The sequence below is a fragment of the Notamacropus eugenii genome, chromosome 3 (genome assembly GCF_028372415.1).
Source record: "Notamacropus eugenii isolate mMacEug1 chromosome 3, mMacEug1.pri_v2, whole genome shotgun sequence".
NCBI lineage: Eukaryota > Metazoa > Chordata > Mammalia > Diprotodontia > Macropodidae > Notamacropus > Notamacropus eugenii.
Genome location: NC_092874.1, coordinates 121,654,776 through 121,681,611, shown reverse-complemented (window position 1 = coordinate 121,681,611; position 26,836 = coordinate 121,654,776). Strand labels below are relative to the sequence as shown.

At 39.7% G+C, this 26,836-nt stretch overlaps 1 protein-coding gene and 1 pseudogene across 3 annotated transcripts in view; one reads left to right on the top strand and one right to left on the bottom strand.

Annotated features, from left to right (window-relative positions):
* Positions 1-237: 237 nt before the first annotated feature.
* Positions 238-26,836, bottom strand: part of RBM28 (RNA binding motif protein 28) — a 36,548-nt gene continuing 9,949 nt past the window's right edge. For 2 of the 3 annotated variants that reach the window (XM_072652820.1, XM_072652823.1), the window contains exons 6-19: positions 26,678-26,746; positions 24,201-24,327; positions 23,881-24,017; positions 22,839-22,914; positions 18,587-18,696; positions 13,492-13,565; positions 12,354-12,489; positions 10,778-10,842; positions 6,226-6,384; positions 3,973-4,122; positions 3,612-3,686; positions 2,375-2,622; positions 1,286-1,385; positions 238-773 (exon numbers count right to left, since the gene is read on the bottom strand). In XM_072652820.1, coding sequence (XP_072508921.1) covers positions 639-773; positions 1,286-1,385; positions 2,375-2,622; positions 3,612-3,686; positions 3,973-4,122; positions 6,226-6,384; positions 10,778-10,842; positions 12,354-12,489; positions 13,492-13,565; positions 18,587-18,696; positions 22,839-22,914; positions 23,881-24,017; positions 24,201-24,327; positions 26,678-26,746 — 1,661 coding nt within the window. In that variant the 3' untranslated portion in view covers positions 238-638. The remainder of the gene's footprint in view (positions 774-1,285; positions 1,386-2,374; positions 2,623-3,611; positions 3,687-3,972; positions 4,123-6,225; positions 6,385-10,777; positions 10,843-12,353; positions 12,490-13,491; positions 13,566-18,586; positions 18,697-22,838; positions 22,915-23,880; positions 24,018-24,200; positions 24,328-26,677; positions 26,747-26,836) is intronic. The other variant, XM_072652821.1, reaches the window with a different exon arrangement.
* Positions 24,462-24,939, top strand: LOC140533273 (large ribosomal subunit protein eL32-like; annotated as a pseudogene).

Here is a 26,836-nt window from a genome sequence, read left to right as displayed (position 1 = left end):
ACAAGTGCATCACAAAAAGGTGCCTTGAAGAGTGTCAGGAAAGGCAACACTTCCAATAAGCAGGATAAGCCTACTGGACCACTGCATTCACTTAGAGATAAAGATAGTCATACTGAGGGCAATCCTAACAGATTAGAAAGCATCGCTTTCAACTTTTCATCCCTTCTGACTCTTATCTGGCCAACTCTATGTATTCAGTGTACAAAGACTGCGCAATTAGACACAAGGATATGATGGTTCATGAATAGCATGATGATTTGTTATTTTAAAAATATCAGAAGTTTTTCCTTGAGACAGGATGCTTATCAAAATAGACATATTAAAAGTCATCATGAGAAGGAATTTGTTACAATTGTTTCCACTCAAGAAACAAGAATAAATATGGAACAAGGAGATGCAGCCCCAGAGAACAATCTGGATATAAATACAAAATGATCATCTCATCTTTGTGACATTTCTCTCTGTGCCTATCAGGCCTCAGAGAGAGAGGGGACCTGTTGCCCAGGGCTAAAAAAGACGCTCTGCTCCCTCCCACCCCACCCTCGCTTAGCAGTCCTTCATCTCTTTCCTACAGAGAAACACAAGACACCAGACAGGATGCTCTGCAATGCAGCGAAGGAGGCCATGCACTGCCAAGGTTAAGTGTCAAACCATTTGCTCTTCTTTCCAAAAGGGGATGCCTTTGACGGTCCTAGTATTTTCTGCTTGTACTGTTCGACCAGCTGGTTGAATCGAATTTCTGACTTATTTCCCTTAGCCTTTTTCTTTGGCACCTACAGGAGAAAGGGAAGGAGGCAAAAAGGAATTAATGTGAATCTCATCTTTATTTAGCCATCCAAAGGACGCATGTATTCAAAGTTCTTGTTCACCAATAAGTTCTCCCAAGCTAACCTCCATTCAAGAAATCTCAGACAGGATTCCTCAAAAAACACTCTATCAACTCTCTGCACTACTGAGAAAAAGATGATCTTTGTGAGTGCTCCATACCCACAGACAGCAAACCTAGGAAGCTGAGGCTCTGACCTTATCAGCTCAGCAACGTCAGGCCAGAGCCCGGCCATGGTCTGAAGGGAACACCCTTCCCAAGTTTCTGTAAAGAGAGGAGGTTTTTAGTGAGCTTGGCAGGAGCACAGTAACTCCTGGGCCTGGGCCCCCTCACTCACCTTCCCCTAGAACACCCAGAAAGGACTGGCTGCAGCCCAGCCACTGGAAGAACTGCTTTTGACTAAGATAATGAGTGACAAGAATGTGTCTGCAGGAGGTGGAGCCGTCACACCGTCCTCACCTGCAAAGACATGGAGCGTCGCTTCTCCTGTTTCTGATGTCTCATTGGGACTTTTGGCTTTTTGGGTGGAGGAGCTTTAGCCTTGCCTTTGTCCCGCATTCTGAAAAAAGAGTCAAACATTCAGTCTGGGTCACTTCTCAAGGGCCACATGGGCCAGGAATCCAGCAATCAAAAAGACAGCCTATCTTACAGAGTGGCAGGCTAAACAATGCACATCACTAGACTCATAGTTGACAGAACTAATTTTTAAAATGCCGTTATAGCAGGGCATTTTGATTCCATCTTTGTATTGTTTTGTTCAACAAACTAACCCAATGGTGTCACATTTCAGCCAAACTTCAGAACCTTCATTTATCAGTTCACTTTCATACATTCATTTCACAAATTCTTACTGAGCACTTACTGAGTACATGGACATGACACAGCACTGTGTAGTATCAATGATATTAGGCATTACATAAAATAAATCTTCTCCTGCCAAAGCATCCTTCACTAACTGAAGAGAAAATTCAATAAGACAAGTCTCAGCAAATACTAAGGGCCCATTTAGAAAGTAAGATGTCTATAATGGGGCTTCTCTACCCACAGTCATAAACCAGACAGAAAATATATGAAGCCCTGCCCTCAAAGGATCCCCAAATCAAAGGTCACACGCCTACATGTGCTTTCTCCCAACAAAGCCTGACAATAGCATGTACACTACTGCAGAGATGGGTTCTCTGGATAGTCTAAACAAGGTTTTGTTTTTCAGTCATTTTCAGTCCTGTCTGGCTCTTTGGAAGCCTATTTGGGGTTTTCTTCACAAAGATATTATAGTAGTTTGCCATTTTCTTCTCCAGTTCATTTTATGGATGAGGAAACTGAGGCAAACAGGGTTAAGTGACTTGCCCAGGGTGACAGCTAACAAGTGTCTGAGGCCAGATTTGAATTCATGAAGACGTCTTCCTAACTCTAGACCTAGCGGCCTCCCAAACAAGCTAATGCATCATTAAATGTCCCAGTTATCTGTCCACAAAGAGGACAATGAACCTGGCTTAGGCATCCTCCTTCCCTCCCATCCTCCCCCTGCTGCCCTGAGCTTCTTCCTACCTGATTTTTGGCCCTCGATGTGAGGGGAGCATCAAGACCTTTCTCCGCTTCTTCCCATCAGGCAGCTCCACATGCTCCACTTCTGCCTTGGTCTGGAATCCTGCCCATGAACCTGGAGCCCCTTTTGGTTTCAGCTGGCTGGAGACCTGTGTGTGACTATGAGCAGCCTTATGCTTCTGGAACTTCCCAGGCTGCTGCTGCTGGTCTTTTGGGGGACCATCAGCTACAGGCTTTGATTTCATTTTCTGCTGCATAAACCAAGAGTTCACAGTGAGTTTCCCACCTGGTTTCTCTATGAAGCCTGGCTGCTGACAAGTCTCAGCAGAATATAGGTTTTATGTGAAGTGGGGAGAATTAGAAGAAAGAAAACAGGATAATTCGGTTTCCCCTAACCTATGAGGATTAAGAGGAAAACAATAATGGGCATTTGACATGCACCATAGCTGTCATAAAGAGTAAGGAGAAAGGACACTCAGTCTTCTCTCCACCTCTGATAAAGACAAGGAGAAAAGGAAACACTCAGGATCTAAAAGCAAAAAACTTTAGAACTGCTTCCAAAGCAATAACACAGTAATATTTTTAGACAATAATTGCACATTTACTTTTTATAGGGCATCAAAAGAGTCCTTAAACAACACTTAAATTTACACTCCCGAGTTTTCCATGCCAGGTCCACTGTCCTATTTAGATTTCACACATAAATGATTTGCACCCCAAAAGTATGCTGAATAGACAGTATGATAAAAAATTGTTATAAATGCAAAAGCTAAAATAAGAACAATAATTTCATGTGTATGAGTGTGTATATATATATATATATATATATATACACATATATATATATATGAATAGATGATTACAACTATAGTGTATTTACATTGTGTAGTAAACCAAAAGGCAATAAAAATATAGAGAATAGAGGTAGAATTTAATATAAAATTCTAATCTTAGCTTTAGCTTCTATCCTAACCAAAAGTTTAACCAGTAATATTAATCTGGAGTTTCTTCTCTCCTGAACCCTGCTCTCTCTCTACCATGGTGTAGTTTTACCTATCAAAACATAAAAGTACAATGATCAAGAGATGAAACAACAGGAAGAAAAAGGGTCTAAAAAATCTATAAATTGATAGTCCTCAAATAACTAAGAGTTAAGGATATGGAAAGCTCTGAACAGAGATCTGAGCTCTAGGATGTGGCAGAACAAACAACACAGCTACACAAACAAGCAGGTCTCTACCAGGTTTCGCTGAGCCCTCAGTTCCTTCATCTTTAGTTTCCTTCGATCTTCCAAAGAGAACTCTACTATCGGTCTCTGTATAAGAGAAAGAGAAAGCTTTCATCAAATATCTTAATTTATGTGTACAGTGGGCCATGTATATATGTAGCACAAGTCAGGCCCTGCTATTTACTTACTTCAAACAGTGGTAAGCTTTATTGGTTCTGCAAGCAACTTGTCCCAATTACAATTCCCCTTATGCCGGGCCCTCTGATTTCATGTTCTTAACACTTCTCATCTCTCTATTCTAATACAAGGAGACAATGGACACCAAGAGGCCCAGCCTGGGCAGTCCATGTCTCTCCGCAAGACAACCTCTCACCTTCTGAGGACCAAAGATCTCAGGGTTGTTGTTCATGTGACGAAGGGCTGTCAGTGCATGCTCATGTTCTTCAAACTCCACAAAAGCATAACCCAAGGACTGACCCTTCACATTCCCATGTGCACCTTTAAGGTCGCGCATCACACGACACTGAGGATAATCAGGAGAAAGAATAATGGTGATTTGAGAGAGAGAAACATATTCTCCGTCCTAAAGCAGATTTTTTATATGAATGGCTCTTACAACACCAAGTTCTCCGGCAACTTAAAACAGAAAAACAATCCTCATCTGGGTCAATATCAACCTAACAGAGCACTTTGCTGTGCACACATAGAATGAGTTAAATAGATAGAGTTCCCTTGCCTCTAGGAACTTATATCCTAAAAATATACATCAATATGAAAATCAAATTTATATACAAAAGGAAAGGTAAGATAGTTAAGTACAAAAAGAAATAAGCTGTCAATAATTGGTTCAGTGGATAGAACCCTGGGCCTAGAATCAGGAAGACCTGAGTTCAAATCTGGCCTCAGACACTTCCTAGCTGTGTGATCCTGGGAAAGTCACTTAAACTTTGTTTGTTTATTCCACTGGAAAAGGAAATGTAAATCACTCCAGTATTTTTGCCAAGAAAACCCCATAGACAGTAATGGCTGCCATGGTGCACAATGTCATGAAGAGTCCAGACATGACTGAACAACAACAATTCAATAATAGGTAGTCCTTTATTTTACTAGTGCCCTACACCAAAGCTTTGTCTTGGCTTACAGGTAAACTTGGTTGTTAAAATATTATGCTAATGGAGTGCAAATTCTCTAAGTTTTCCTAGGTAGGAAAGCATTCAAGAACAGCGTTGATAAGAGATGCCTTGACTACTGATAGGAAGGAAGCCAGCTCATCATCAAGCTGCCAAAAGGGTGATCAAGCTTTTTGGCCACAGTCAGCTCTTAAAGATCATTCCCAGAAGGACAGCAATTTGCATTAGAAGAACGAGTATCCACACTGACGAAATTACAGATTGCTGAAATATTAAAGTGCATATAACCTTGGTCAGCTTCAGTGTTTATGTGTTTGAAGGTGGAAAAAACTGCAGGACTGTATCATGTCCACACCTCTCTCTCCCTTGAAGACCCTTCTGAAGAAGGAAAGGAGTGTGGCCTCCTGGATTTGAACAGGAAGGGTATTCTAGGTGTAGGAAGAACATGAAGAGTATAAAGACACAGAGAAATGGAGAGAGGACTCAGTGTGGTTCAGAGTTCAGTTTGTTTTTTTCTGTTCAAATTTTGTTAAGGCATTCCTAGTTTTTTGGATAACAACACGCAAATAATACTAAGTAACAGCCAAATAATGGCAAGGACTACGATCTCAGGACACTAAGATGTTGGATTCCTACATGCTGAAGACCTATGTGCCTAGCATTGTGCAAAGCCTTGTTGGGAGCTTTAAAGTCTATGGTCACTGACTTCAAGGATGTTACAATCTTGATGAAGAGGCAAGATTTACACAAAACAATTAAATAACGATATAAATCAGCAAATAATAATATGCTAATAGGAAAGACTACTGACTCTGGAGTCCCAATACTAGGCTTCATATTATTAATTATGTGGCCATGGACCAGTCACATAAACTTTCAGTGGTTCCAGGGAATTCTCTAAGATTCTAAGCTACAAAAGGGTTGCTGATCAGGATCTGTGAAGGTAATTTCCACATGAGAAATTCCTTGCATCTAGTGAAATGACAGGTAAAACCAGAAACCAAGTTGTTACAAGGAACAAATGAGATGCTTCTAAGTGCTTTACAAACCTTAAATCGTTATAGAAGCATCCACTGTTATTATCTCAATACCTACCGAATTAAAAATGCATTAATCATAACCACATGCTATCCTTTATATCTGGCAGGTAGTCAATACTATTAGTCATTGAGGATAATGAAATAAATTTGTGGGGATCGATTTAGTCCCAGCAAACCCCTCTTGTGACCAACAGCACTTATTTACAAAAGAATGGCTAGGTTTAGGAATGTAGTCTAAAATCACAGAACAGAGGAAAGCTATTTCACCAATGCTGAGACTGAACCCCAAACCCTGCCTATATCACAGCATACAATGCTTAACCAAATGAGTCACCGATCTTGGCACAAACCACCCCCTCACACACACACACCTATGAATGTGTCCGAACACCAAAGGGATACTTAAAAAGAAAAGGAAGAGAGGAAGAAAAAAGGGAGAAAAGAGCACCCTCTTACCTCCTTCAGGCGCACAGCCCTTCCACCTCCCACCGCGGTCAGCACCAACCTCCTGAGCTGTTTGTCATCCACCGCCTTTGGAAGATTGTGGAGACACAATCGGGTCATGGAGACGAAGATGTTCTGATCCTTCAGCTTCTGATGTTTGAGCAGCTCAAACTGTAAGAACAACGAACAACAAACTGGTAGTGCTCAAGTTGGCCTAAAGAACAGCAGACTTAGAATCTGACAAGAAAGAATATTAATGATAACGAGGAGGATCGCTAACGACATTTAGTCATCATGTTGCACAGTACTTTACATAATTTCATTTTATTCTCAAGAGAGACTTGTGAAGAAGGCAGTACAAGTATGTTACAGGTAAAGATCAGAGGTGAGGCAACGTGAGATGAGATGAGAAAGAGTCCAACGTCACACAGCTAATAAGTGACAGAGCCAGGACTCAAACCCAGGCTTCAAACCCTGGTTGCAAATAGCGTTCTTTCCTTCGCTATGCTAGCTGATTTGTTCTGAAAGTACAAGACATCTTCTTAAATGATGAGATGTTAAGGAAATTCAACTCTGCCATCTTGAGGCAAAGGAATGTCTGTGCTTAAAATCACATCACCAGAACCGTACTGTATGGCTACTTGACTACACAAGTTACAGTCTCTGTATTTGAATGCTGTGCCGAATTTCATCTATTTGCTCATCGCTTTTTGCAACATTAACTTAGGCTTATGATACAGCATGTATACCAACCTAAGTTCTCCTAGAGCTGTGTCTTTTTTTAAAGTAAATTTGACTGAATAAGTTATGGTATGTGAATGTGATGGAATATTATCCTGCTGAAAATTATTCTCTAAGAAATTATGAAGGGGATGGTTTCAGAAAAACCTGGGGAAATTGTATGAGCTGTTACAAAGTGAAGGGAGAAGAACCAGGAGAACAACTTATATAACAACAATGTATAAATAATGAACTTTGAAAGAGTCAGGAACACTGGTCAACACAGTAAACAACCACAATTCCAAAGGACTCATGATGAAACATGCTATCTGCCTCCAGAGAGAAAGGGGATAGAGTAAACGTATTTTATTTTATTTTATTTTTTATTTTTATTTTCTTCCCCTTTTTTGAACGTGGCTAAGGATGGAATTTGTTTTGTAGACTATACATAACTAACTGTAATGGCTTTTGCTTTTCCTGGCTTCTCAATGAGAGAATGTGGAAACAGAAATAAAATAAAACTGAATTTTAGAAAATAAACTTTATGAGTAAAGATCATGTGTCGCTCTTGAGCTCCAGCCATCCACTTGACTTTTCAAGGTGTATGTCCCATAGGAATCTCAAACTCAACAAGTCAAAACATAACTTATTATCTATCTCCCAAACTCACCCTTCTTTTAAACTTTCCAATTTCTGTCAAGGGCAATACAAGTCTTCCAACATCCCAGGCTTATAGTCGTGGTGTTATCCCCGATTCTTCATTCTTCTGAACCACACACATTCAATCAGTTACCTAATCTTGTATCCACTGTCATACTGTGCCCATCTCTCTTTCACTCTAATTCAGGCCCTCATCTCTTTCTCATCTAGACTATCCTAAAAGCCTCTTAATTGGTCTCCCTGACTCAAGTTTCATGTCACTCAAATCCATCTTCTATCTCCATACTCAAAAGACTTTCCTTAAACACACAGTTCTGACCATGTCATCATTTCCCTACTAAATAAACTCCAGTGGCACCTTCCATACAATCACAGAATTTGAAAGCTGGAAGGACCTTAGTGGCCATATTGTTCAACCCAGTGCTGAAAGGAATCCAAAACCAAAACATAACTGACAAATGGTCACCCAAGCTCTTCATGAAGACCTCCAGGGAGGAGGAAAGCTACCTCGAGAAGAAGTGACTGTACTTCTGGACAGCTTTAAATATTAGCAAGCTTGTATTGACACCAAGCCTACATTCGCCTCTTTTCCACTTTTGTCTATTGCTCTGAGTTCTGCTTTCTAGGGCCAAACAGAACATATCTTATCTATCTTCCAAATGATAGCCCTTCAAATACTCAAATACTCAATAGCTCATGTCCCCCAGAGACTTCTCTTCTCCAAAGCTAAATACTCCTGGTTCTTTAACCAATCCTCTTTATGATATGAATCCAGGGCCCTTGGCCATCCTAGCTATTGATCGCCAAACATTCTCTTAAACTGTACTGCCCAAAAGCATTCCAGATGAGGTTTGATGGGGGCAAAATACAATGGGATTAGTACCCCTTTGCTCCTAAAGAGGCCCACCCCTCTGAATTTAGCCCATGATTGAATTAGCTTTTTGGGTTGCCATATCAATGACTCACCTTGAGTATGCATTTAATTAAAACCCCCAGATCTTTCTGAGGGGAGCTAACTACATCTTCTCATCTTATACTTGGTGAAGCTGATTTTTTTACTCAAATGTAAGACTTTACATTATCCCAACTGATTTTCAGCTTATAATGTTCAGACTACTAGTTATACTAAGATCTTTTTTTTGGAGCCTAGCCACTTTCCAGTGGGCCTCTAGGATGAAATATAAAGTCCTCCACAACGTGGTTCCAATCTATCTGTCTGACCCTGTCATGCATTACTCCCCTTCCTGCACTCAGCAGTCCTGGCAAACTGGCCCTCTTGCTGGGTCTCATACACAGACACTTTGTTTTCCTTTCCCAGGCTTTTGCACTACTTGTCCCCATGTCTACAGTACACTCCTTTCTCCTCGTCACCCCTTAGAATCTCATTTCCTTCACAATTCAGCTAAAATGCCACTTTTTATATGAAGCCCTTCCTCCCACCAAAAGTACTTAAATTTCTTTCGCACAATCTTATAGATATACAAGTTGCCTACTTCCCCTTTCCTTCCTCCCCAGCACCAAGCACAGTTCCTGACCAAGCAGGAGCTTAGTAAATGCTTACTGAGTGATACAATGACTTGCTCAAACTCACTCAACTAAGTAACCTCCTAAATCACATAATCTCATGAGCAATTAAAAAATCCTGTCACTGAGAGATAAGAGAGTGATCCAGTGTCCATTCACCCCAGAGAAAAGGAAATAAAGAAAGAGACATCACTTCTTCCCTGGCACTCTCCAATCATTCTTCAAATGGCGTCCTAATTTTCAAAAGGGGGAACAAGATGGAGATTTCAAACGATAGGCCTATAACATAAATCTCTGATAAAACTCTAGAATGGGTTATTAAAAGGAGAGTCTATAAAGCACTTTGAAAGGGAAGACAAGATCATCAGAAATTAGCATGAGTTCCTTAAGAACAAGTCATGCCAGACTAATTTCATTTTCTTTTGATGGGGTCATTAGCCTACACACTATCATGAACACAATACATCTTGATTTCAGCAAAGCATAGCATAATACTCAGGAGTGTGCTGGTAAATGTTTAACGACCTTCTCTCTAGGAAAGAAAAAATGCCTGACAACACACTTTTAAATTTAATCTGCATTATTAATATTTTCATCATCACTTTCTTAAGACTACCAATAAAACAATAAATCAAGCCCTGACTTGTAGGATTTGCTAATTTCTGAGGTGTAAACGCTCACAGTGAAATTTTAACAGTTGGCTCTAGTGAACAAGTATGACACAGCTCCAGCACACCGTGAAATACCACCTAGGATATCATCATAGGCAAAATGGAAAGCTATGAACTGAACACAAGTATAGTTGGATAGTAAAAAGAGCACTGGATTTTGGAGTCAAAGGGCATGGGTTCAAATTCTACCTCTGTGTGTACGACAGAACTCATCCTTCCTATTAAACTTCTACCAAACTTTATCATGTCTATTGAGGGCAACATGACATTTCTAGATTCCTAGGTTCATAACATCAACGTTAAACCTCAACTCCTCACATTCCCTTACCCCACACATCCGAACAGTTGCCACCTCATACGTTTTAGTGCCTGTAATACCGAGATTCCAAACCTAGCTCAAAGATCCACATATTCCAAGTAGCTTTCCCTGATGATTTCAGCCTACACTAATGTCTATCTTCTCTAATTCTTTTTATACTTATTAACTGTATTACACAGTTAGAATCTGATTATATCTTATCCTACTCTCTGTACTACAGTACAATTCAGTACTTTATTATATTAAGATATAAAACTGGCCCTCCACTAAAGACCTACTCTAATGATTCAACATGGTGAAGAAATGACTCTAGGTTTTTGAAAGTTAAGCAAAGAACAATCTTGGGTAGGTCCTAAGATAGCCATCAGGAGATCACATAATTAAGGTAAAAACCACATAATTGTGACCTGCATTGCTAGTGAGAAAAGATACACCAATGAAATCCCAAACATCTGAGATGCTGTATAATACAGATATATGTAAATATAAATAAAATACTTGTCCAATTAACTGGTTCACATATATTCCTTATCCGAGTGTCAGCCCCTTGCAGGCAGGGACTGCCTTATACTCACCTCTTTAATACTCTAAAGTGCTAAGTACATAGTAAGCACTCAAACACTTTCTGATTATCAGCACCTAAAAGCTGGTCTGTTCCAGGTATACTTACCCGTTCTCTCTTAGCTATATCGGCAGCACTCAGACCTTCTGCAGCTTTGGTCCCAGCACGGATCACTGTAAAAAAGAGGGCAAAAGGCCAGGAGGTCACCAAGGGAGTTTTCACTGAGCAATCAGAGGAATATTTTCTAAATGATGCAAACTGCATTCAAGACCCAGAGGGTACAATTCTCTGGACTCAGAACTGTCCCTGTGTCTAAAACACTGAACATCTTCTTTCTACAAGGGAGGTGAGTATGTATGGAGAATGTTAGATGGAGATGCCTGGAAGTAGTGCCCAAAGATTTGTACTACCCAGATTACCTATTAGCAAACTTCCCTAGCCCCTGCTATGGAGTTACCACCTACAGAGTGAGACAGACTCATTCACTTAAGTTAAACTCAACAACACTTTTAAGGGCTTTCTATGTGCAAGGGACTGTGCTAAGTTCTGGGGATTCAAAGATAAAAATGAAAGCAACCCCTGCTCCCAAGGAGCTTACATTACATAGGAAGAATACATGTACACAAATAAATCAATTAGTAGCTAGTCTTCACTCTGAGGAGTTAAGCAAAAGCCATTCATGAAGATGTCCAAATATGGAACTAACAAGAGCAGATAATATTAAAGAATGTAAAGTCCAAACCATGGCTTTTGGAGAACATGGCATTGGGAATAGTCCTGGATTTTTCTGAGGGTTTTCATGATTTTGTTTGCAGTGATCTGCTGTTAGAAATGTTGCTTTTTGGCTTTTTAGAGACAACTTTCCATTGCCTTTGTAATGATGAGAAGCAGCAGAGTTCAAGACAAGGAGGGCCAATTGAGTCAGGAAACCTAGGAGTCAAGTCCTGCCAGTGATATTTGGGAGCTGTTCGACTGTAAAGACAAAAATTCTAAATGCCCTCAGGAAACTCTCTGAGACCTGAGGTTACCGGTGAACTGCTGATCTGCCTGAGAAGAGGAAGTTTTCATATTGAGAGTTTCCCTAAATTGCTAGAATTACAGGTCCAGACTGAAAACAACAAAAAAGGGAAGAATCAAGAATCCAAAATTATAATGTTAGTGACTGGTTCAAAACTAGAGGCCCACACCAAACCTTTCAGTGGAAATGATGACAAGAAGATAAGATTTCTGGTTTGAGTTTCCTTCTCCCTCTTCGCTCCTGCCCACCCTCTGGTAGAATGTTTAAATGCAGATTCACAAAGATGATACAAGACCCCACAACATGGAAAAGTCATTTCCTCACTAATCAAAGCTGACTATCTGCAAAGCCAGAGTAACATATAAAAGGTGCTGAATAAATGGTTTTGAACTGAATAACATGAATAGGGCCTGAAGGTCACAAGATTTAGAACTTCAAAGAAATCTTAGCAGCTATATAGTACCATATGAATCTCTTCACGTAATTTAAATAGTTTTTGATTTTAATGCAAAATTTTGCCCAGAATATATATTACTGCCAAATCTTTTCTGAGACATGAGAATGAAGCTGTTAAAATCCATCAACTAAAAGGTTATCTGAGAGCTCACTGCAGATATGGCACTCTCCCAGACCATGGAATTGTGCACAATGTCTCCCCCTACTCACAGCCTTCTCTGGCCAGATAGAGGTTTCGGGTTCCTGTTTGTTTCTTTACATTCTTGGTTCGCAATTTTTCAGCTTCGTCCCGGGTCACAGCCAAGTCCACCTTGAGCTTCCGCCCATCCAGCTTTAGCCCTCCATCCTACAATAAAATAAATCCTCTATCTCTTTAGCTGGGCAGAAAGACATAGACAGATAGGAAAAAGTAACTGAGCGTTTAACAAGCACTACAGTGAAAGGGTAATCCAAATCTTTCTGTCTAAAATGCACTTTCAGGACATTCTTATCCGGTGGTAACAAGGCGTACTGTTTTCTAGACTAAGAACCAATGACAAACACAACCTTGAATACAGCAAACCACTACTTAGTAATTACTCTGAATAGTCCTTAGCGTATAAGAACAAATGAGGATACATTTTATTGATGAGAAGAGAAATCATGGTGATACAAAATAACAGATAATCAATAAATCATCCAGCTTTGGAACGCCATCAGAAACACAGTCCCACCTACATGACACCAACTCTTTCCTGGACTAAGCATGTTGCTGACTGAAGATTCTGGTAGGGATAACACAACTTCCCAAAGTGGATCATCTGCCTTTATTCATGCCATCTTCCAAACCTGATAAGTAATCCTTTGCTTCTCCCTTCAATTCCAGCGTAGAAGTACCATGAAACTTTCTTTACCTCTCCACCCCAAATGAAAGTGAGCTCTCTCTTCAAATTCCTTATAAGTGCTTTGCCTAGACAACCTTGTATTACAGTATTTTTAGTGTCTGTTTTAACCCTTCCTTCTCCCCCCTCCATCAGACCATGAGTCTCTTGAATCCTACTTATTATACTTGTTTTGAGGTCCACAGCTAAGATTTCATCTATGTATATGTGGAAACTCTCACTATGGATGAAAATCAGCACCTCATCTGGAACCTATCAGAAAGCTGCAAGGGTACACCGAGGTTAAGTGATGTGCCCAGAGTCACCCAAGCAGTCTGTTTCAGAGGCAGCATCTGAACCCAGGTCTTCCTAACCCTCAGGCCAGCTCTCTATCCACTGCACTTCATCTTACTGTAGATAACCAAGAGCTGACAATATCATCAAAGGTGTTTACTCTATCAAATTATAGGTCAAGGAAAATGTCTTACCTCAGTCTCTGCAGAAGCTGCTGCAAGACATGCCTGAGCTGCTTCCTGAGTCATGAACTGGGCAAATGCACAACCTGGAAAGAAACAGAAATGAAACATCTTCCTAGGGCACATCAAGAAGTCAAGCCCAATACATTGTGGAGGCTGAAGTGAACTGAGCCAGTGATGCCTCTTATGGCACATCCCTTTGTCCCATCTCTCCTTCTTTGCTCCCTCCTACCAGTCTGTCTCTCAGTACTGCCGAGTGTGAAAAGGGGTAGCAGATGGCCTGGGAGACACAAGTAAGGCCTACCCACTTCATTTCCAGTTTTTGTCACCATAGAAAGGATTGGCATGAATACTGTGGTGTACATCTAAAACTTTCTGTCTCTGACCTCCTTAGGGTATATGCCCATGAGAGGACTGGTAGGTCAAAGGGTATGCTGAACAGCTTAGTAGTTTTTCATGAATAATTCCAAGTGGTTTTTCAGGATTCACAGATACTGCTAATTCCATCATTCTGAAAGAATGAGATTAATGGGTCACTTACCAACTGCCCCTTTCAAAGTTGGAAGACATCAGAAAAACTTTAGACCCCATTAGTGACTTAATAGAGGGATTCTGCTGTATAAATTAGTGCTCCCTACATGTATGTTCAAACTATCTTTTACATGAATAAATGCCTGAAGAGGCATTTATTAAGTACTTAATATGAGTAAAGTATTTTGTAAAGCACCGGGGATACACAGATAGGCAAGACAATGCCTGCTCTCATGGGGCTCACATGCTAACAGAGAGAGAAAGGCTCAGCTTTAAGTCAGATAAAAAGGCTGGAAGACTGGGGGGAGGGAGGAAACAAGCATCTCTTCAGCACCTACTATGTGTGAGGCAAGTACTTTCCAAATACTATCTCATTTGACCCCTAGGTAGCAGAGCAGACAGTAACACATCTTTTAGCATTCTTTCCAGTGATTAAAATCAGATACACTTCCAGTATTTAATCATTTGACAGAGTCAGGGTCTCTGGGTCTTCAGTAGCTGTGGCTACTGAGAAGACATGGGCTGCAGCACCTGCAGAGGGAGCCACAGGGTGGCAGGGGCCAAGCTGGAAGAAAGGCCAGGGAACTGAAGGCCCTGTAATTCCCAGTGCTCTTGGGCAAGGGGTCCTGGACTGTCACTACCAGGTTCTGAGGGGAAGCAAGGTCAAGGTGGTGGCAGTCACCTGATACATGTTTTGCTGGGCTACTTTGGCTAACCTGTTTTGCCTATCACAAATGGCAAATGATTAACAAAAGATGAGGGAGCCAGCGGGATGTAGCTTCCTTGTTCTAGTACCTTCTAATTTCTAGACACCATGCTATTCAAAAGTCTTATCTTTTGATAAGTCTGCAGACAACTAAGAGCAAAAAACTTAATACAGTAAGCATCTGCTTCCCTGTGACCTTTCTTAAACTTCATTATCTTTCTGCAAGTGAAATAATTCTTTCTGCTTTGTTTCTAACATTCCTTCTGATTTTTCTGAACTTTTTAGTTACAAGAATATTACGGGTAGAAGATTATCTTTAGGGAACAATCTACAATGACTAAGAGATACCTCTGTTAAGGTGTACCTGACAGCTGAAACTGATTATCTTAATAGGTATAACTCAAATTATTTTTTCTCAAAATGGCATTTTTTCGCTTGCCAACACTGAAGCTCATCTGCTACTTTTCTGCCTGCCTACTCACACAACCTGATGAAATCTTCCTGCAATCCATGCCTTTTGATGAGACATCATACTACCTCTAAGAGATAAGTGCCATCTGCATAAGTATTTTTACGTGCCCTTTCTGTTCCAGATCATTTTTACAAATGTTAAAAACTACACCCAACATTCTCCATCCAGAGAACTGCTGGCTTATCCAGGTTGGCTAAAAAAAACTTTCTTTGCTCCTACACCATGTTGTTGTCTTCACTCTGGCACACAGAATGAAGTGCTGGGATGCAGTATCCCTAAAGTCTCTTACAACCAAGCCATCCTGTCATTTTCCTTTCTTACAGAAGGCAGCTGCATAATGTCCAAACAGTCCTGTAGATGTATAGGTTCTCCAGGACACTTGATATTTAGATAGACACAAACAAAAAAATGTACCGTACATTTCTTTCCTCTCACCTTCTTATCAATTTTTGCATTAAAAATATTTTAGGTGGTTCCATTTCCAAGCCAGGTGAATAGGATAGGGTGGTTGGGCCCACACAGTGTAAAGTCTGAGCCAAGAAACGTGATCCCAGTTTTTTGGTATGATTCTTTAAATGTTTATAAATCAATAACCTACAACCTCAGTCTTATCAGAAATCAGATGATACTCCCCATATGATCTCTTTTGACCAAGTTTTAAGACAGGCTTAGGACCAAAATCCCTTAATCACTTATTAAGCTAGCGGTTCTGGCCTTGACTGCCTTCTTTTTTCCTTCTACACCTTTTCTCTTGGTAATAAAACCAACTACCACCTGTTTAATTATCATCCTGGAGTATATGATGCCCAGATCTATATAGCCAGCCCTAACATCTCTCCGAAATTATAATCCAACTGTCTGGTGAGCCTCTCACACTGGATGATATCCCATAGGAATCCCAAACTCAACACGCTGAAAACTTTCCCCCCAAAACCTGATCTTCTTCCAAACTTCTACAGACAGAACTATTTTTCTTCCAGTCACTCAGGGTAACCTTGGAGTCATCCTCAACTCTCTCCCTCCTCCTCTCCATTTCCTTTCTTAATCTCCATTATATGCAATCAGTTGCCAAGGCTTATCAATTCTTTCTGCAGATTTATCCCGCAAATATTTCTTCCTCTTTATTGACAATGTCCTAAAGAAGACCATCATCCCATCTAACCTAGACTCTTACCATAATCTCCTCATTGGACTCACCAAAATAATCTTCCCAAACGAGTCTGACTATGTCACTACCCTCATTAAGGCTCTTCTCATTTTGGCTCCAGTCCAGTTTTTCCAAGCTTATTTCACATTACTCCCCATTCCCCCACTACACTCCAGGCCAAACTGACCTATCTGCTGTTTCCAAAGCTCAACATTCCATCTTCCAGTCTATGCCATCGAATAGGCCTGAATCCCTTCAGTTCCTACAATCCCCAGTTTCTTTCAAAGTTCAGCCATCTCTTATTGGATTCCTTTCCTGACCCCTTTGATTAGTGCTCCCTCCCTCTCCAAATAATCACACAGATTTATCTGTTTACGTGCTGTATCCTGCCAACTCTGTCTTTGAGATTGTTTTTCACTTGTCTTTTGTTTCTCCACATGAGAAAAGGGCCTTGCAAGAAGTGGGTACTACAAAAAATTCTTGCTGAATTGGACTGAATTAGAGAATAACTAAGTAAATTGAAGTATTTGAACATACTGGATTATTATGTCATAAAAATAACAAATGTAAAGAATTCCAAGAATATTTATATGAACTGATTTAGGAAGAAAGTTCAACCAGAAGAACAATATACATAATAATTATAATGGTAGTGAAAACAACTCTCAAAGGCAGATGACCTCAGATTAAAAGCGATGACCTGTCTTATTCACAGAAGACAGACAATGAAACATACTTTCCTCTTCTCAACAAAGAAGCAGGGAATATGGAATACTGTATATACTAGCAGACCAGACCAATGTTGAACTACTTTCCTTTGTTAAAAGGGACAGTTCTATGGCCATGGAATGTCAGGAAATGACTGATATTAAAAAGAAAAAGCAACGATAAAACATTTTTTAAAACGTGCAGGAGACGCTATTTTTTCCCATTCTTTCCTGAGTTGTCATTGGACAATAACTAGGCTCCAAATCAAAAGGGAGCTTGCACTTCAGAAGTCATACAGTACTTTCACTGATCCTAAGCTGCCCTCTGACAAAACAGTCCATATTTTAAACACCAATATTCTACTGATGATTCTGCATACATGATGAATCACATCAAAATCTCTTAAGAATCAAAACTTTAGGTGACTAGAAGGGGCAATGGACAGAAGCACAGTGGGCAGCATATTGACAGCAATTGCTTAGGTACAAGGAGTAGTGAAAAGATATCAACAAGGAAATACATGATCAGAAAAAGAGGAAAGCTGGTAATGTAGTGAGATCCACAGATTAATAAACAGACAACCAAACAGTTACGTTAATATCCACAAAGTGTTAAAAGATCTAGTTGGAACTCTTATCTTGCAGTCCATCAATAGATTTCAGGAGGTTCATGGACTTGGATGGAAAAAAAATTTCAACTTGATGTTCAATAACCTTTGATTTCTTTTTTGCAATACGATGTACCTGATTTTACATATTTAAAAACATTATTTTGAGAAAGAGATCTATAAGCTTTACCAGACTGCTGAAGGGTTCCTGGATGTAAAAAAGGTAAAGGGCCCCTGACACAGAGGAAAGCCTCTACTAACACTAGTTAGATACTCCATGGAAGCTGAGTAAGACTTGGACAAGACTCTCAAAGAATAAGAAGGTATGAATGGGTTTTGATCTGCATTGCCAGAAAGCAAATCCACAGAGATGAGATTACCAACTGAATTATCAAAATACAGGAGATATTTCTGTATTTTCAATTAATGGGAATAATGTAAATCTATTAAACCTGTTACACTAAGAAATCCAGTGCAGAAAGAAAAACTATGGATGAGAACCCCTTCATAAGTTATTAATAGGCAGCTGGTAACAAATACCAAATGAGTTTCATGAAAAGCAACCACAAAAAAACCTTCGGTGCCTCTGTTAAAGATAGAACATGGAGTAAACCACTAATCTGACACGTAACAGCACTTCTTATGGTCTCATATAAGATAATTTTATTAAAATTATATTTTATAGGGTCATGTTATATAAGACATGCTACCAAAATAAAATTTTAAAATGTGATTTTAGTAAAAGACCTCAAATGACAATATCCTAAAACACCACTGAGGGCAAAGATCTGCCTTTCTTTTTCTTTGCAGTTCTCTCAGCAACTTGTACATACTCTGGACATAGCAGATATTCAATCAAAGCTGGATATGTTTAATAGCAATAGCAGTAGGCTCCAGATCTCTTAAGGGCCCAACTAGCTGCCAAGAGTTAGTTACCTTTGGAATGCTCTGTGTCTCGGTGTAGGACAATACGGACATACTTAAGGTCCCCAAATTGCTGGAGGATCTCCCCCAGGTCTTCTTCTTCTGAGTCAAAGGACAGGTTTCTATAAAAGACAATCAGAAGTCATGAGAGAGTGATCCATCACAAATGCAAGATCCTGTGTACCTGCACTGGTTGAAATGTTTCTCACATGGCTATGATTTATCTGATTGCAACTGACAGAATTTATCAATTTTATCTGGTTGCAGCTGCAAAAAAATTCAGATTTTGGTGGGAATTTTGAAAAATAACAGAAGCTTCAACATAATAAACTTCCAGACTTAAAACACAAGATATTTACAAGGTTACTGAAAGAAAATAAAATTGTTACAAACCCTTCATTTTTCTAGATAAGATTTAGGAATGTTGGAAACCATTATTTGTTTTCTAATATTTCAACACAATATTAAAATTCCATTATTTCCCCAGCTGTCCACACCCTTCCAGGAATAGAGAAAATGGGTTTTAATATAAATCTACAGAGTATGACTTTTTCTCCTTAAGTAGCTACCATAAACTCTGCACACAATTATTTCACACAGAGGAATCCAGATGTATGTGTCAGACAGCATTCCATACTGAGACACACTTTATTTTCTCTCTCCCTATTCTCTCTATGCTTTGTATATTTGGTTGATTACTTTCTCATATTATTTACTATTTGAGAATTTGTAAGAAATGGTCTCCTTGGTTCTGAGAGCACTAACTTCTGACTTTGGATATTTTTTTCCTCCTGCTATCCTTTGTGACAATATAATTACCCTCCTGGAAGTCTCAAGTAATAATAAAAACAGAAGTCTGTGACTGGAAGTGATTTGCATTCATTTTAGATAACTTTTACATGTACATGTTGTCTCCCCCTCCTTTTATTTGTGATAGGACAGAGACTGTTTCATTTTTGGTTTTGAACCTAATGTGCCTAACATAGTGCCTGGTACATCATAAAAGCTTGTTGATTACCTGGAACTGGTACGAAAGATAGCCTGGAACAAGTGAGCAGAGGCAGAAAGACCCATAAAAAGGTAATTGCAATAGTTCACATAATGAGGTAAAGAAATCAGATAATGAGGGCCTATTCCAGCAACGCAATTGTAGAAAACAAGGAATCAAATGATTACTTTGTAGATTTAGAAAAAAATAATAACAAAATTCCGTTGGCAGAACAAAAATGTCAACTTTCTCAAAGGAAATACTGAAAAAAAGCAAAAAAGGAAGGGGCCTAGAAATACCAGATCTCAAACACTTCTGCAAAGTAGTAATTATCAAAAAGATCTGGTACTGGCTAAGAAACAGAAAGGTCAATCAATCAAACAGATTTGGTACTCAATATACAAAAGGAAATAATCACAGTGGCCCAGTATTTAACAAACCTAAAGATCCTGGATATTGGCAGTAAAAACTTACAATTTAACAAAAACTGTTGGGAAAACTGGAAAACAGTGTGGTAGAAACTTGTCAGAGATGTTATAGAGTGCAACATATCATATCACATACCACATAGAGAAGCTTCAAATGAGCACATGACACAAACATAAAGGATATCATAAACAAATTAGAGGAGCATGGCAAAAATTTCCTGTCGGATCTATAGATAAGGAAAAGAGTTCATGACCAAACAAGATAGAAAGACTCACAGGAGGTAAAATGGATAATTTTAATTACATAAAATTAAAGCATCTGTGCATGAATAAAACCAATTCATCTAAAATTACAAGAGAAATGAAATTGGGGGAGGGGGGAATCTTTGCAGTAAGCTTCTGATAAATGCCTGATGTCTGAGATAAATGGGGAACAGATTCAAATATATAAGGAGAGTCATTCCCCAACTGATAAAAGATTAAAGGATATGAACAAATAGTTTTTAGAGGAAGAAATTCAAGTCATCAGAAGTCATAAGAAAAATGCTCTAAATCACTAATAATTAGAGAAATGCAAATTAAACAACTCTGAGATACTAACCCCCATCCACTGGGTTAGCAAAGCTGACAAAAAAGGAAAATGACAAATGGTGCAGGAACTATAGGAAAACAAGTACATTAATATACTGTTACTATGCCCTCAAAGTTTTTAAAATGTGCACACCCTTTGACTCAGCAGTATCACTATGACCTCTACACCCCAAGGAGAACAAAGAAAAATATTTATAGCAGGTCCTTTTGTTGTGGCAAAGACTGGAAACTGAGGGAATGCCCATCAATGGGGAAAAAGTTATAGTATATTAAAGTGATGGAATACTGTTGAGTTATAAAAATGATAAAGGATACGGTTTCAAAGAAACCAGGGAAGATGTATATGAACTAATGCATGGTGAAATGAGCAGGACAATTTCTACAATAACAATATCATAAAAACAGCTTTAAAAGATTTAAGAACTTACCAGGGCAATGACCACCATAATTCCAGAAAACTAATGATGAAACATGCTGCCTGCCTCCTGAAAGGTGATGGGACTCAAAGTGCAGACTGAGATGTATAAATATTTTTGGCTATGACTAATTCAGAAATTTGTTTTGATTGACCGTACATATTTATTACAAGGGTTTTGTTTTTCTGTATCTTTTTATTAGAACATGAGGGGGGCAAAATGGATTTTTGTTAGTTCAAAACAATAAGATGTAATTTTAAAAATAAACAGAGGGAAAAGAGTCAGAGATGTTATAGATGAGAGATCAGAAGAACTTGGTATAGATGGGATATGACAGATTAAAAGAGAAGTCAAAAATAACCCAAACAAGAGAGGCACAGTAAATAGTGGTATCATAGAGAGAAATGATCAAGTAAGAAGTCAAAGCAGGTTTAAAGAGAAAGGCAATAAGCATTCCCAGAAGTCCCCAGACATTCCCTCATTCTCCACGGGCCATACTCACTCCTTCTGGACCTCTCTGGCTATTCCACCATGTACCCAAGTAAACATCACTGGGAAATTTCAACATTTCCTAAGACCCCATCAGCCTTGCTATCCACATCTTATCCGTACATTCACTCCACCCCGACTACTTTTCAGCTCCCTTTTATATTTTGTCTTCTCCCACTGCAATGTGAGCTTGAGAACAGGGACTGTCTTTTTTATGTCTGTATCCCCAGTACTTAGCACAGTGTCTGACTCATAATAGGTGCCTAATAAATGTTTACTGACCACTGACTAGGTGCTGGTCTGTGGCCAATTTGAAGGCCTTGACTAGAGACAATGATTTTTAGGAATCATCAGTAGGAAGGTAGCTGTTAAAGCTGTGGGAGTGAGGCTGCAAAGGAAAAAAGTGCAGATAAAAAAGGAAAAGGGAGATGAGGACAGTGTCTTGCAGAACACCCACATGATAGGATCTGTAAGCTAGAGCAGGCAAGGAGGGAAGGGAGTCAGCACTCAAACAGCACCTACTCTGTGCCAAGCACCGTGCTTGCCATGTTCTTACAAATATCACCTCATTTGATCCTCACAACAACCCTAGGGGCAGAAGCTATTAGATCCCCATTTTACAGCTGAAAGAAACTGAGAACTTCATGCATCTGAGGGTGAAGTCCAGTCTGAGCCAGATCTGAACTCAGGTCTTCCTGACTCCAGGCCCATCACTCTGTGCACTGTGGCAACTCTAATGAGTTAAGTGTTCAAAGGAGTGGGAAGAAAACCAAATATCTCTAAAACCCAAGGTAGCGTGTCTAGCAGGATATGATACCAAAATGATACCAAAAGCTAGGGAGGTCAGAATATAAGTCATGAAAAAAGGAGAGTGGATTTGGGGGTTATACATACCTCACAGTGGTGCAAGTCCAACAGCAAGGGGAGACACAAAAAAATAGGGAGTAAGGAAGTGGAGACTTTGGGTGCAGAAAAATTTTTCAAGAAGTTTAGCAGCAAAGAGAGAGAAATAGGAGGGGAGCTAGATGGGGCAGAAGGGCCACAGCAAGGCTTTCGAGGCTTAGTGAGAATGTTTGTAGGAAGAGAGGGAGGGGAAAAAATGAGGAAAAACTTGAAAACAGATGAGAGAGAAGGGAAAAACCAGGTACCAAAGTCAGGCATGTTAACAAATAACTGTGAATGTGAGGTACCTCTACAAATCCTTTCGAGTTTATTGAAACCTCTGTTTTCCTTCACTTCTCAGTATGTTCCTATGACTTCAGGTGGGGGTATGAGTCCCATGGGCATTACCCTTTGGGGTCATTTGTAGCACCGATCTCCACATGATGCCACTCTGAAGAAATATGGCCTACCTGATAAACACAGTTTTCCCCTCATTCACATCAGATGGCAACTTCCTCTTCTTGTTCTTCTTTGGAACTTCCATATCTAAAGACAAATGAGGCATTGGAACAGGGTCTCATTACCCTTCAGCCTGCATGGGTCAGTACTGGCCACTCCTCTTCCTTTCCCATCCCCTCGTGGAGAAGCAAGTTGTATTTCCCTCTAAGCCTGACCTCACAAGCACAGAAGAAGAGAGGTGGACAGTGCTGCCATTAAAACACTTCCCCTATAAAAAGCAAGGCATGGCTACTGACTCCACAGCAACTTTTGTGCCTACAATGCCTCCTTCAAAAAAAGCTTTCAAGGTTAAATTCAACTGATTGGGACTTTCCCATGGCATCTGACATAAATGTTATAACAGGTATTGGCCTTTTGTTAGGGGTCCAGACCTGTGATTTCTTTAGAGTAGGAAATACTCAGTGAGGAAATTTCCCTTATCATTGTAGATGAGCCACTACTCTGCAACCAACTGCTTGTTCTGAGAGGTTAAGTGACCCTCCCCTGGATCTCAGAGCCAGTAGACATCAGCATTAAGATTTGAACTCAAGTCTTTCTGATTCCAGCTTTCATTCAGCCCTTTATTCACTATATCTTCCTAGCTCTCACTAACATGTTTAGGAAATACAGGTACAGCTTTAAGAAGTGTTCCAACAGGTCTCATAATGCCTGTTATATGTGTTTATGTGGTATAGTGCATCACCTATCGCAGCAGGTACAGGGAAACATTTTGATTGTCTATGCTGTGATTCTCTGCCTGAATATTTCACTTACGTAGGATTGTGTTTATTTTAGTTTAGGTTTTCAGTTCACTAGGGAAGAATATTCACCTTTCCAACATATATATTTACCACTCCAATCTCTAAAAATGAGCCCTGAGTAAGAAGGTGAGAGAACAGGACATAGTCTTCTTAAAGTAAGTTTTATACAAATATGAAGGCCCTATTTAAAGTGGGGCCTAAAGTACTGGCCTAACTTCTTAATGAGTCTTTACTCAATTGTTACTAGGCAAACCTTGGTCTTCTTCATCTGAATCCTCCTCATTCAGATCTTGGTCCTCCTCATCCTCACTGCTACTTCCTTCCTCCAGGTCACTGTCTTCATCTTCCTCACTGCTCTCTGCAGCCAAAGTCAGTGGTCTTTTGCCATTCCTGAAAAGTGAACCATCAGCAATTAAGAATCAAGGCCAGCCACAAGGCCTTTCCTGGCTCCACCACCTTAGTCAATTCTGTTTCCAAAACCATCAGAGAGGCACCTCCTCTCCCTACAGATAGTTGGTGAACCTTCAAACTAGAGTCCTCCTCTTCATGCTCACAAAAGGCTTCGCTGCTCACCTCTTCTGAGTCTTCGATGACTCGGTTGCTTGTAATTCTTCTTCTTCATCCTCTTCATCCTCATCCTCACTGCTCTCCTCTTGAATTGCATCTTGCTTTCTGGGTTCAGTGGGTTTTTGTTGCTCACCTGTGAAGTAAAGTAGAGATGATGTGGCACAAAAAGCCAAGCTGCTGCTAGGTCAGACATAGAGACCAATGCCAAAGCCCTCATCCCGGTGAGCTCTGCAGATTTCTCAGTGTTTATTTTCTTTGCTAAGAAAATAACTAAATGGCTTTCCTTCTCTCTCTCTGTTGGCCTTCCCACAGAGGAGCCACTTTCTCTTCGCTGGCACCATGACCACCCTCAGGCCCCTGGTGAAGCCCAAAATCATCAGAAGAGGATGAAGAAGTTCATCCGGCACCAGTCTGACAGATATGTCAAGATCAAGAGAAACTGGCGTAAACCATGAGGCACTGAAACAAGGTGCGAAGACGATTCAAGAGCCAGATCTTGATGCCCAATATTGGTTACGGAAGCAATAAGAAGACAAAACACATGCTACCAAGTGGATTCAGGAAGCTTTTGGTGCACGATGTCAAAGAGCTAGAAGTGCTTCTGATGTGCAACAGATCTTACTGTGCTGAGACTGCTCACAATGTTTCCTCTAAGAATCGGAAAGTCATTGTTGAGAGAGCAGTTCAGCTTGCCATCAAGGTCACCAATCCAAATGCTAGACTGAGGAGTGAAGAAAATGAGTAAAAAGCTTTGCACATATCTTTTTTGTGTTAAATCAACCCTGAAATCACAAAAAAAAAAAAGAAAAAGAAAAAGAAAAGAAAATAACTAAACTGAAAATGAGGCTCATCATTCAAGTTTTAAAAAGCTACCCCTTCCTACCAAAATACTGATTATTCCTGCTTACATTAAAGAAAAGAGGTCTACATCAAAAAGCTTATTTGGCCTGATACAAAGTTCAAACCAAAGACCACCATCCTAAACCACAGTCACATAACTTACTCCCCTAAGAAATCTGCTCTCTGAAGCTGCTCATGAACATCACATGTTTTGTCATTAAATAGGGTACAGCTAAACCACTTGTGGAACATGAAAGTAATGCACTGTGATTGTGACATCATAAGAATAAATGAATATGAAAAGCTCAAAGAAACCTGGCAAAATGGATGCAGTGAAGCAGGACCTGGAAAACACAACACACACCGATAAGAGCAGTGTAAATGGAAAGAACAACAACAAAAAAGACTGAAAAAAGTGAAAGCTGTGTGATTAATTCTGACTACTAAGCTTGACCTCATAGAAGACAGGAGAAAACACATCTCTCTCCTTCTTGGCAGAGGAGGGGGACTATTAGTCTAGAACACTGCATGTGTTATCAGACTCAAGCGATAGGTTAGTCAGTTTTGCTGAAATCTTTTTTTGCTCTTTCTTTTGAATTCTTTGTTACATAGTATGGCTTACTGATGTAAAAACCAAAGGCATCAATAACAATTTTAAATGTTATTTCCAAATTGAAGACAAGCACCAAGTTCTGTTTTCTGGGTTATCCCTTCTTTTTCTTTGAATTTTATTGTATTTTTAGTTCTGCTTTATCTCACTTTCACCTCCTTACTCCCCACCCCTCTTGAGAAAACAAGAAAAACAAGACCCACTACAAACACGCATACTTAAAACAAATTCCCAGATTAGCCACGTCCAAAACCAAAAGCCTCAACTTGTACTCTAAGTCCTGTCACCACCCTGTCAAGAGAAGGCCAATAAGCTTCATCAATAGTTCAGTCACTGCACTAATTAGTTCTTGAGTCTTTTAAAGATGTTTTTATGATACTGCTGCTATTGTCAAAACTGTTCTCCTGGTTCTGCTAACTGTGCATCAGTTTATACAAAGTCATTCCAGGTTTCTCTGAAACCATATCCCTTCATCATTTTTTATAGCTCAACAATATTCCATTCACTTTCACATACCATAACTTGTTACTCACTGATAGGCATCCTCTCAGTTTCCAATCTTTGTCACTAAGGAAAGAGCTACTAGAAATATTTATGCACATATGGTTCCTTTTCTGTTTTTCTTGGAGTGTAGAGGTCATGGTAGTATTGCTGAGTCAAACAGTAGGCACAGTTTAAAAACCTCAGGAACACAGTAAATAGTGCATTAATGTAACTTTTTCTCACATTCCCTCTGGTATTTGTTGTGCAATCTTCAGGTTGTGGTCTGTTAATCCCCAGATCTCACTGTATTACCAGCATTTTGCTTAATCCACTTACCCAGTAATGTTGTAAATTAAGTAGATGAGAAAAGATAAAACACAAGTACAACACTACACAACATTATAGAGTAAGTAGATTAAACAAAGTACTGGCAATGTAATGAGGTGAAAAAAGGAGGTACTTAAAAGATGGACAGAAATTAAACAGGATTTTGAGAGGGTAAGAAAGGACATTCAAAGCATCCCTTTCCAAAGAATGGTTAAAGCCTTACCAAAAGCAGAAGACTGTGTTGCATTATATTTATCTTTGGCCACAGCCCAATCCACAGCCACTGTCCGCCCTGTGAGACATATAATGGACATTAGAAAGAATATTTTCTTCCTTTAAAATTATTCCTTCCTTAAGGGCTCCAAGGTCCAGCCTTCAGACA